Source organism: Berghia stephanieae, chromosome 11 (genome assembly GCF_034508935.2).
Source record: "Berghia stephanieae isolate SIO BIC M18660-M18661 chromosome 11, UCSD_Bste_1.3, whole genome shotgun sequence".
Classification (NCBI taxonomy): domain Eukaryota; kingdom Metazoa; phylum Mollusca; class Gastropoda; order Nudibranchia; family Aeolidiidae; genus Berghia; species Berghia stephanieae.
This window is the reverse complement of record NC_088370.1, coordinates 37640749-37653248: the sequence shown is the minus strand read 5'-3', so window position 1 is coordinate 37653248 and position 12500 is coordinate 37640749. Positions and strand designations below refer to the sequence as shown.

Sequence of the window (12500 nt, the reverse complement as noted above, 5' to 3'; positions counted from 1 at the left end):
GAATAAATGGTGACGTCACAATTTTCTCTGTTCCGGTTCAAAATTAATTGGAAGTGTGTAACCAGTCCTATAGATGACAATACTAACGATGAATAGATTATATATTGAATCATAATGTAGCATAACTGGTTTTAGTAGTACGGTGTATAGGCAGAGTCTTACAATCACAGAGCAGGGTTGCCAGTTTGGCATTTTTAGTGCCAAATTGTACAAATTTGGTACTTTTTGATTGTGGTTGGCAGGAAAGCAAATCGGTTGGCAAGTTGGCACTTTTTTGGCATTTTTTTGGGACAGAGAATATTAATAAAATATTTAGATATTTTTATTATACATAATAAGAAAGAAAGAGCGGGTCAAATCTTACCTTTCAATTCCCAGTGATTTCGTTCTCACATAACTTTTATTATTTGGCTTCAACAAACACAAATCTGGCTTCAGCCTTTCCGGTTCCAGTCTTAATTCTTCGACAGGTTTTGAAACTGAAAGTGAAACTGTTAGGCCTAATTAATGTGGCTTCGAGTTTGATATTTCTTTGGTGTTTTATAAGTCATAGTGGTCAACACCAGGTAAGCCAGCATTTTGTTGATTCTTGAATTTACACGTGTAATATTTCACTATTATGAGTACGTGTAACGAAAATCCCTATTTTGAAAGGTTTGGCAAGTTTTCGAAGCATCTGGCAAGTTTTTGTCACATATTTGGTAAGTTGTCCTGAAAAAAACTGGCAACCCTGTCACAGAGCATAAACAGCAAGACTTGACTTGACTTATGCCTCTTGGCTCCTGGCGGAGCATAGGGCCTCAACAGCACTCTTCCATCTTCTTCTGTCCTTGGCACAGACCTTTGCCTCCTCACTCCAGGTAAGACTGGAGACGATCAAATCTTGGTGAAGACTCCTCCACGTCTGTCTTGGACGACCCCGTTTCCTTTTGCCCTGTGGGTTCCATTCGAGAGCCTGCTTGGTTATACTGCAGGTCTCTTTCCGCAAGGTATGGCCAACCCATCGCCACTTTCTGCGTCTGACCTGGACATCCATTTGTTCTTGGTTTGTTCTTGTCCAAAGGTCAGCATTTGGCACTTTGTCAAACCATTTCAACCTGAGTATTTTTGTCGAAGACAGCGATTGACAAAAGTTTGTATCTTGGCTGATGTGGTCAAAGTTGTTCGCCAAGTCTCTGACCCATAGAGCAGGACTGTTTTAACATCAGTGTTAAATATTTTGAGATTGGTGTTTGTGGATATGTTGGACACTTTCCATATTGGTCTCAATATTGATTGAATAACTAGCAAGGCGTGATGAATTTTATTGACGACCAGCATTTATTTAGGCTAGAAAATAAGATGTCAACACCCTGAAACCAGAAGATCAGTTTCACGTGGTTTGTATCCCTGACATTAACCCTAACCCTAACCCTGGACTGGATACACACTTTCAATGAGATTGGAACCGGTGTTTTGACATTCGACAATTGTTCTCTACTATTTAATAAATAACTAACTAAATAAAATTCCCTTGCATTCATCCTCAAGGGGAAATTTGTCGGTAGGGTATATTCCAAGGCACGACTGGAATAACCCTGGCGTCAGCCGCAGTACAGCGCCGCAAAGTGAGCTAAGGCGTGGTGACTTGCTCAAGGCAAGGTACCTTTTGGCTACAAAGCAAAGACCTTACCGCTGAGTCGAGCTGTCCCCGCTGTAATAATAGGCTTCAACAGTTATGACGTCACTTCCATCGTAATGACGCGTAGTAACTTAGTAACTGGTTCTAAACTATCAGAACAATGGCGGACGCCCGTATGAATACTTTTCCGACGAGCATAAAAACGTACCCAGAGGAGAAAAACATTATAAATCTGATCATGTCTTGAATTTTATACATTCTGATCACATGACATAATGTGAAAAAGTTCTAGCCCGCATGAAGAATAAAAAGAACGATTTTCTTTGTTGAGAACCTAGCTTCTGGTTGCTGGGCGGACGTGACATCAGACTATTGAATCCTATTTCCACCTTTTTTATTTCAGATTGAGTATATGATTCTCAAGTTTGACCACGAGAATAAAAGGGTGAGATTGTCCCTGAGAGCGGCTGAAGTCCTGGCATCTGTCCAAGCGAGATCCAAGATTAAGATTGAGTGAGTGCTTTTATCACCACTTGAAAAAATAATTTAACCTTTTCCTAACCCAGTCTTTTTCAGAATTTTCCCCAAAATTCCACACCCGCCCAATACAAAAATAGTTTTTTCTTACTCAAACAGGAAAGCGACAAATACATTATGCGCGTAATATTGATCAGTTAAATGAACTCTACTGCACAGTGTCACGTTTTATAGCTATCTTTAATGGAAGTGCTGTTTGGATCGTAACAAATGTGACGATTGTCCTGTGGTTGGTAAGGAGAGGGTTAATAAATAAATAAATACATCAATAAATAATTAAATTGAATGAATATAAACATGCCCACCCAACAGTAATTTCAAAACTGGGTCTGTTAGATCTTGTGGAAAGTACTTTTCAATAGACTAGCGTCCAATGGGTAGCAAGCAATTGCTATTAGGTATACGTTATACGCTACAGAAAACGATATAAGCTCCGGCTCTATGAGCCCAATGGCTCGGCAGGACGACTTTGTAAATTTTATACAGCGCACAATGATTTATCATTTGATGCTATGTGCCTAGCTAAAATATTCACAACATCCGCCAGTGGCATATATCGTACCAACTCACAGAACTATGTGTAACCTTAAACGTTTATAGTTTGGTTGTTTGAATTGAATGAGAAGTAATCGTTATATATATTGCTCAAAATAACGCAGCCAGGCTCATTGTACGCAATAACAAAAAATACCCGTCAGCAACTCTTCTTCTCCGTGAGTTACATTGGCTTCCTGTTGAAAAAAGAGTTGCCTATAAGATTTGTACTGTTGTCTACAAATCCCTGAGCACGAACAGTCCCTCCTATATTAAAAACCTTCTAAACATATATGTCCCCAATAGAAACTTGAGGTCAAGCAATGACCAATCAATCCTTGTCAAACCTAAGCCATTGCGTAAAATAGGTGAACAGTCTTTTCAATTTTCGGCCCCCCATTTTTGGAACTCTCTCCCATCACACGTGAGATGCTCGGATTCGTTGACAACGTTCAAATCTCGCTTAAAGTTTTATCTTTTTACGTCATAATTTTGCAATATTATTTTCATATTTTGTTGTTGTTAAATTGAATTCGTATCACGTTTCCTTCACACTTGTCTCACTGTAATATGTTTTGTTTTATATCACTGTAAAGCGCTTAGAGCCTGTGACAACGGGGTAAAGCGCTATATAAATGCCATTTATTATTATTATTATTATTATAATGGCTGTCAAAAACCAATAACAAAGTGATGGGTGACGTCAATTTCGTTCCATCTATAAATGCTGAGCGCTAGGCTAAGAAACTCAAAATTGTCAACCGGAATAATAACGGACCAACACACAAAACTAGGTGTAACCATGAACGTTTATCGTCTGGTTAATACAGTTTAGTGAGAATTACTGATAAACATGGATGGCTAAAGAAGATCACAACATTGCCATCCGGAATCATAACGGACCAACACACAAAACTCTGCGTAACCACGGACTTTTATAGTCTGGTTAATACGTGACAACAGACTATTGAATCCTATAGATAGTATGCGCTTGGCTAAGAAGCTCATAACATTGCCATCCGGAAGTATAACGGACCAACACACAAAACGCTGTGTTACCATGATCGTTTATAGTCAATGTTAATACAGTTCAGTGAGAATTACTCATAAACGCGGATGGCAAAAAACAATAACAAAGACCTAAGTGACGTCATCTTCGAACTATCTACAGACGGAGGCGAAAACAGATGAAGTAACTTCTTCTACTTGTTTTTTTTTTTCTTCCTTCCACCAAGCAAAGAGATATCTACCGCGTGGCATTGGGAGTTCTCTTCATACATGCTGGAATCAACTCCAGGCAAACCGTATGGAGGGATGATCGCCCATTTCAACACTGTCCAGTCCAACATGGAACAAAGGTAATCATCGTTACCCCCCCCCCTCCCCCCAACCACCCCCCTTGGAAAACCCTATCATTTCTTAGTAAATACGTGTCTAGTCGTTGAATAATGCTGTGAATCCGTTGAATAAAATATTTAAAGACAGCTGATTGGCCATTAAAAATAATTTTTAGTGCGCATGAATATATATCCAACATTTTTTTTTTTTGTTTTGGGGGGGGGTGGGGGGGGGGGTCAAATTGTCATTCAACCAGATGGAGAAAAATGTAATTATAGTGAATAGAATTACAACTACCATACAGTTGATCACGGAATATCTTATATATCTTACTTATTCTTTCATTATTTATATTTATTAAACTGATTATACGTTTATCGTGCAATACCACATACTCGCAAGCTCGTTGTGTTATTTGGCATGCTAAAAATAACTCGATTAATAAATACAGAGAGATGAAAGAATCGTATATTATTCCACTCTCTCCCTAAATAGTATCGTGTAATGACGTCAACTTTACAAATATAATTTGTGACGTTAGAGTATCAAGCGTTAAATTTCACTAAAAGTCGATTCGCCAAATGAGCAAGAACCTGAGACGGCAGAGCATCTAGTCGAACGGTGTGTTGTGAGGATGCTACCCGGCTGGTTTGCGACGGTGCACGAGTGCGGACCAGACTTTGCTGATTGGGTCGATCGTCATAACATAGTAGTATGAAAACCATAAGAGGCTGCTGCCAAATGAGTGATGTGTCCTTTCATGTGAGATGTTTAAAAAAAAGTAATAGTAATATAGTCAGATGGAGTGAAAATGTCAACTTTCTTTCAATCGCTGCATGTATTGAGTCGCATACCATCTGAATATGTCCTTTCTCTAAATACTTTTGTACAACTGTGACGCCTTGCTTCCATATAAATACGCTCAACATTCTTGGCATCGTGTTTCTATACCATTGCTGGAGATTATTATTTTGGTGTAAGTTGGAAATAAGATTAGCGGAAGAGTAGCGTCCCTTGATTGGACGTCACCCATAGTTCCGCGAGGACGAGACACGCATGCGCACAACCAACATGACGTTCTCTCTCTAATAACTTTTCCGCCAGTGACGTCACATACTATGGGTGACGTCCAATGAAGGGTTGCTACTCTTCCGCTTATCTCATTCCCTATACCAGCTTTTAATTTTGCGCACGAGTAAACTAGTTGTAGAGGCAACTCGTTGGCGCTCAGACCTGCCTCATCAATTTTGTCATATAGTAAACAGTAGCAGAGGCTTGGATCCATGGAGATGATAAAACAGCCTGTAAAATCAATATAAAATTAATAAAGTCCCTGTTCCTCGTCCAGCTTTATCCTTTTCTTTCTGACAAACCCACTAGAAGCTGCTATTGCTCCAAGCTGTCGTCCATTATTGACGATGAGAATTCCATTGCATTTCATCGACATTTGCACCTTCGTGTTTGACGCATTCATCGCAGTTGTCTTTTCTTGACTCTCTTGAAAAATATGCTGTCTGTCCTCCTCTGTTACTTCGATACACCTGGTTCCTCTCCGCTTGCAACAACAGCTTTCCTTCTATAGCTTCGCTTCCTTTTCAACATACTTGTATTTCTTTGATGAATCATATTTTCTTCTAACATAACATTTCCTGTCTGTAATTTAAAGTTTGACACTAATTTTGTTGCATGTAATTGATTAGCCGAGCAGTTACGTTCACTATTTGGTCATCTGTTGTGTCCAAATGGTTCGTGTTTGAAATATCCTGTAGTGTCTCCACAACTTCTCTATCGTTAGGTCTATAGGAGTGACACCGTTCTCTGTGTTCAATAGAACATCGATGGTGTCATGTATGACGAAGGTTGAAATCATTTCTAAGTCGTCTTGGATTGTTTGATCTAAACTTTAAATTTGTAACTTTAATAATATGACGCCTTTGATATGATTATTATGATCAGTTACTATGTTTAACAACATATTTATTATTGAATGCCTTTATCCATTTCTGTTGGTATTCTTTCTGCACTTTTAGTGAATATGCAAAGACCTATTATCAAGTCTTTAAAACTAGTTAACAGTATGAAAAAAAAATGTACTGTTAAGTTTCGATGAGTATAGCGATAACCAATGGTCTCATAAGCATAAAACAAGACAAAACAAACAAACAAAAAAGTATAAAGCTGTAAAAATGATAAGTCTTCATAATCTATTATTCACAGAAATTTATTGGCGATATCTTGATCAACAATTTTCTGTGAAAAGCTTGACCCAAATGGTGTCCGATAGTTGTTCGTGTATTGTGATGAGGCAGGTTTGCCGAGGTCGATTATTCTGGCCAACCTGTGTTTGCATTTTGGAGTCTGGTCTATAAACAAGAACGAAGTATTCCATCCAATAAATTTATTATGTTATCCAATTGCTTCATAACGTAATCATAATAATATGTGACCCTTCGCCTCAAAACGGTATTAAGTCGGGTTGGTTAAGGTGTTGAAAATTGAATTTATAGCCAGAAATATCAGACTTGTGTTGAGTTTGCATGTTTTATTGAGGAGAATGGATACCATATTTCAGGATGCTAATGCCAACAATTTAAATTTTTGACCAGTTTAACATTTAATTCGGATTCTAAGCATACGGTTCGTTCCGACATAATACCGTTTTGAGACGATGGGTCACATATACCAAAGATAAGATTATCCAATGAATCAGATAATTGGAAATGTTTAACTCTTTCCTTTCCCAGCATTCTCAGCATTCCCTGCATTCCCAGCATTCTCAGCATTCTCAGCATTCTCAGCATTCTCAGCATTTCCCCAAAATGCCAGGCTTATATATAGCAGAAAAATGGATGTTTTAAACTCAAACAAGCTCTTTACAAAACAACTTTATGTTCTTATTGACTAAACAAAGATCATTCTTCAAATTTTTTGATATACAAAATCAATCGTAATAAGACCAAAGTCAAAACTAAAATCAAGGTCGGCTTGAGCATGTTTGAGTTGACACTGATATCTTGAAGGTTCCATTCACTATCGGTTGTCTCTATAATTTCATTCGATCGATCTTATGTTGGATAGGGCCTCTCTGACGAAGCTTTCCGTTTTGTCATCTCCACCATCATTCTTTCTCATTGAAGAGGAAACATTTTTACCCTTTGTTTTGGACTTGAATTTGGAATCGGAGCAAAAGGCCGAGATAAACCCTTGGAGTGTAATGGCATTAAAAATCCCTCACTTCATCAATAATCAAAATAGTGCAGCTATGGGTTCTTGTGGTATAACACTCTCCCTCCGTTTAGAAGGTCTTGGGATCGAGTCCCCCTCTGAGCGGCGCATAATTGAGTCCTTGGAAAAGACTCTTAACTCACATTATCTCGCCGTACCCAGGTGTCAAATGAGTATCTGGCCGTTAACAGCGCTGTCTCTGTCGGGAAAGAATGGTAATATTAATAATATTTTCTTTACAGGCGCCATGTTCCGCTCAACTCGTTTAGTGTTGCTGCTGACCACGGAAAATTTGTAAAGTGCCCTGACCACGTTTAGTGGATATTGCGCTATATAAATGCTCAATTTTTTAAAAAAAAATTTTATTTATTTGTTTTTAGTTTATCCAGGAGATAATGGGTTTGAATTTCAGCCTTATCGTGCCTTTAGAAAATGACAATCAAGCAGCTGTGGTATTTATGAATGGTCAATGTTATTGAGTCCAATGTCAATACAATCATATTAACTGTAAATTGAAATATGGATTTTGTAGTGAAAAACTCAATCATTCTTTCTAATCCACGAAAACTCTTTATACATCATTTACATGACGCATTTTGATAGCATGAAAGAGGAATGCGCATAGCAGTACTTCTCCGTCTACCTTGAAATCAAAACCAGATGATCAAAGGTCTGAACTAACATTAGAGGTTTGATCATCGGGAGACTAAAGAATAAGAGGGCGCGCTTATCTCTGAAGTTTTATTTGATTTTTCCCACCAGGCGACGAGAAGTTGAGCAAGGTCTCCAGGACGATGAGGCTATTCTGTCTCTGACGTCATTTCCAAGGTAAGTCTGAATCGACGGGACATTAGTTTCATTTAATACATGCCGACTAGCTAAAGCAATCGGCCCTCTAGATTCTGAACGTATTATTATTATTATTATTATTATTATTATTATTATTATTATTATTATTATTATTATTATTATTATTATTATTATTATTATTATTATTATTATTATTATTATTATTATTATCATTATTATAATGATTTTACATATTTCTGTTCCCATGCTCGGCTGTCCCGATTTTATAAATTTCTTCATCGGCCTCAACCAATATCCAATGATTTTTGTCCATTTCTGTCCCCAGGCTCGGGTGTCCCGACTTCACATTCCCGTCCGTCAGGCCCGACCCTCGTTCAGGACTGACCAAGTCTATCTTCCTTCCAGACAAGGCCATCAACATAAATCATGTGCGATTCCCGTAAGTATCGATTACGTGATATCGCCATTTGTAACCCGTCGCCTCATAACGTTATAATGTCAGATTGACTTGACTTAGATGCCTTTCGCGTCTCGACCGAAAGATCGGGTCGCCTTGGCTGTTTCCAGTATTTCCTGTGTGAGGTGTCTCCAATATTGTCAGATTGAACCAGATAAATAACAGAAGGGCATTTATATAGCGCAATATCCACTAAACGTACTCAAAGCGTTTTACAAAGGGTCCCTGACCAACAGCAACATGCCACATAAAGAGCGAGAAAGGCTATAATACAATTTTGTATCCGGCAGAGACAACGCGGATAACGGTCAGGTACTTATTTTGCACCTGAGTACGGTGAGAGAATGTGAGTGGAGTCTTTTCCAAGGACGTCCGTCGGAGTCAATCTCTGGTGTGGGTTAGCCCTGACACTGGTCAAATATTATTTACCTCAAAATAAAGCAAAGCGTGAGTTGTACTCAATTGCTCAACCGATGGCATCATTTGTTTCCTTGAGCACTGCTAACAACAACGCACTCAAGGGGATGCACTGACCTCAAATTGACGGGTCGTCGGGGTGAGTCCGTGACCTTCGTAAAGTTATGGCCTGATACTGACCAAAAAATGACGTCAAAATGCTAGTCTTTTGCCACAAAAGAAAACAAATCGTGAGTTGTATTCAATAGTTCAACCAATGAGATAACTTGTTTCCTTGAGCACTACTGACGACAACTCACTAGTCGGTGCAAAAACCAAATAATGACGTCAAACTGCCAGTCCTTTTGGATTTCAGTATCAGGCTTACACATAACGATGGCTACGGTCGGAGTCAGTCTCCGGTGTGGGTTAGCCTTTAGGCTATGTATACGAAGAATACGGACTGACAGGGTTATTATTATTATGACGTTTGTTGAACAAACACTCAAAACAACAGACCACTAACCAATCAAAAAATAAACAAACAAAAAACAAACACAAAATCCGTACGATAATCGCTCATAGCATCCCACCAACAAACTAACGGACATGTGAAAATGAAAACGCTTTGTAATAAAACAATTTTTAACACCCCGAACGTTTCGGGTGCAAACCCTATCATCAGCTGACTAAGCATTTCACCCTCCTATTCCTCACGAAACGACCAATTTTTACCTTTTTGTATGTTAGTATTTTTATGATCCCAGGATTCAGACATCTTCATATATCATCATCATCGTCATCATCATCATCATCATCATCATCATCATCATCATCATCATCATCATCATCATCATCATCATCATCATCATCATCATCATCATCGTCATCGTCATCATCACCATCATCATCATCATCATCATCATCATCATCATCATCATCATCATCGTCATCATCATCATCATCATCATCATCATCATCATCATCATCATCATCATCATCATCATCATCATTATCATCATCATCGTCATCATCATCATCATCATCATCATCATCATCATCATCATCATCGTCATCATCATCATCATCATTATCATCATCATCATTGCCTTTCAACCTGGGTCAGGGTATAGGCCACAGGCAAAAAGTTTCCACCCTTCTTTATCCTGAACTAAATTATTTGTTATCTCGTTCCATGTCTTATCACTCACTGCTCTGTATTTCAGCTCTTTAATTCTTCTCCATGTTCCCCTTGGCCTTCCCTTTGATCATTTGCCTTGAGGGTCAAAGTACATATAATACTTTCTTTGTTATAGATAGTATGCGCTTGGTTAAGAAGGTCACAACATTGCCATTCGGAAGTATAAGGAACCAACACACAAAACTATGTGTAACCTTAAACGTTTAAAGTCTGGTTAATAAATTTTAGTGAGAATCACTCTTAAACGCGGATGGCAAAAACTAATAGCAAAGACCGGAGTGACGTCAACTTCAGACTATCTATAGATAGTATGCGCTTGGCTAAGAAGCTCATAACATTGCCGTCCGGAAGTATAAAGGACCAAAACAGAAAACTGTGTGTATCCATTAACGTTTATAGTCTGGTTAATACAGTTCAGTGTGCATTACTCATAAACGCGGATGGCAAAAAACAATAACAAAGACATGAGTGACGTCATCTTCGAACTATCTATACTATCTTTGTTATTGTGGAGTCATACGTTCTAAGGGTGTGTCCAATCGTAGCCATAGTTATGTTATAGCCTGATACTGAAATCCAAAAGGACTGGCAGTTTGACGTCATTATTTGGTTTTTGCACTGCCTTGGGTCGTGAGTAGAGCTCATGGAAACAAGTGGCCCCATTGGTTGAACTAATGAATACAACTCATGATTTATTTTCTTTTGTGGCCAAAGACTGGCAATTTGACGTCATTGTTTGGTCAGTGTCAGGCAATAACTTCATGATGGCTCCGGCCTAATACACCTCCATCATCGTTTTCCTATTTCTTCTACCACTGATTTCTGCTGTGTATGATCGTGGCCTTCGTAAAGTTATGGGCTAATACTAAACAAAAAATGACGTCAAAATGCTAGTCTTTTGCCACAAAAGAAAACAAATCGTGAGTTGTATCCAATAGTTCAACCAATGAAATAACTTGTTTCCTTGAGCTCTACTAACGACAACTCACTAGACGGTGCAAAAACCAAATAATGACGTCAAACTGCCAGTCCTTTTGGATTTCAGTATCAGGCTACAACATAACGATGGCTACGGTATTAGGCCATAACTTTACGAAGGTCACGGTCCAATCCACCTCCATCGTCTTCTTTCTATTTCCTTTACCACAGGTTTCTGCTGTGTAGGATTGAGACAGCACCCGCTGTATTCCGATTGTTCCAAGGTCATTTGGACCGACAAGGTCAATAAAAGCACTTATTACAATCCAAAGAAGTAATTAATGGTACCGCCTGACTATACAACGACAAAGCTTCTGATCAACTGCATTCAAGCAGAACTGTCCAAAATAGAAAAGAGCCCGAAGCATAAAAATTGCTGACTTTTTTAATGGGGTTGATCTCTAGATAACGTGCGCTTGACTAAGAAGCTCACAACATTGTCATCCGGAAGTATGACGGACCAACACACAAAACTGTGTGTAACCATGAACGTTTAGAATCAGGTTAATACAGTTTAGTGAGAATTACTCATAAACGCGGATGGCACCAAAAAAAAACAATAACAAAGACCTGAGTGACGTGAACTTCATTCTATCTATATTAGTTGCTCCATGTGCTCGAGGTAATTGGTCACATTACAAAATGTGCTCAAAGGGACACACAAAGTGAAAAGTGTTCACAGTTTTCGATCTATCCAATATCACAATTGGTCATTTTGTTCAGCTTGACACGTGAGTAATGTTTACAACTAACATAAACAAAGCAGCGTGTTTACATTTATGAAGAAATGGCCAATCCTCAAACATCAACATATCACGTGATCGATGACTCAGTTAGATGAAAACCTCTATTATTGCTTTTTTGCCATCCTGGTTTATGAAGTAACTTCTCAGCTAAACTGTATAGATAGTATGCGCTTGGCTAGAAGCTCATAACATTGCCATCCGGAAGTATAACGGACGAACACACAAAACTATGTGTAACCATGAACTTTTATAGTCTGGTTAATACAGTTCAGTGAGAATAACTCACAAACGCGGATGGCAAAATATAACAACAAAGGCTTGAGTGACGTCATCTTTGAACTATCTATAAACCAAACTATAAAAGTTCATGGTTACACATAGTTTTGTGGGTTGGTCCGTTATATTTCCGAATGACAATGTTGTGAGCTTCTTTGTCAAGCGCATTCTATCTATAGATTCGCTCAATCAGACTATGAACGTGAAAGGTCACACATAGTTTAATGTGATTGGATGATTGATCAGGCGTACAGAATCGTCGGTTAACGTATAGCCTGGCACTGACTAGGACCGTTACAGCCATGGATAACTTATTAAAGTAGGAATCATTTTAAGGAATAGACCTTACATAAGCTTATATTTAATTTTGATCTTATACTA

The 12500-nt window shown here is 38.5% G+C and overlaps 1 protein-coding gene across 1 annotated transcript in view; it reads left to right on the top strand.

The window, feature by feature from the left end:
- LOC144956846 (glutamate--cysteine ligase catalytic subunit-like) overlaps window positions 1-12500 on the top strand; it is a 54907-nt gene that overhangs the window by 5537 nt on the left and 36870 nt on the right. Inside the window, exons 2-5 of the mRNA XM_078887611.1 lie at window positions 2025-2134; window positions 3928-4050; window positions 8018-8083; window positions 8391-8504. Of these exons, the coding sequence (XP_078743737.1) occupies window positions 2025-2134; window positions 3928-4050; window positions 8018-8083; window positions 8391-8504 (413 nt within the window). The remainder of the gene's footprint in view (window positions 1-2024; window positions 2135-3927; window positions 4051-8017; window positions 8084-8390; window positions 8505-12500) is intronic.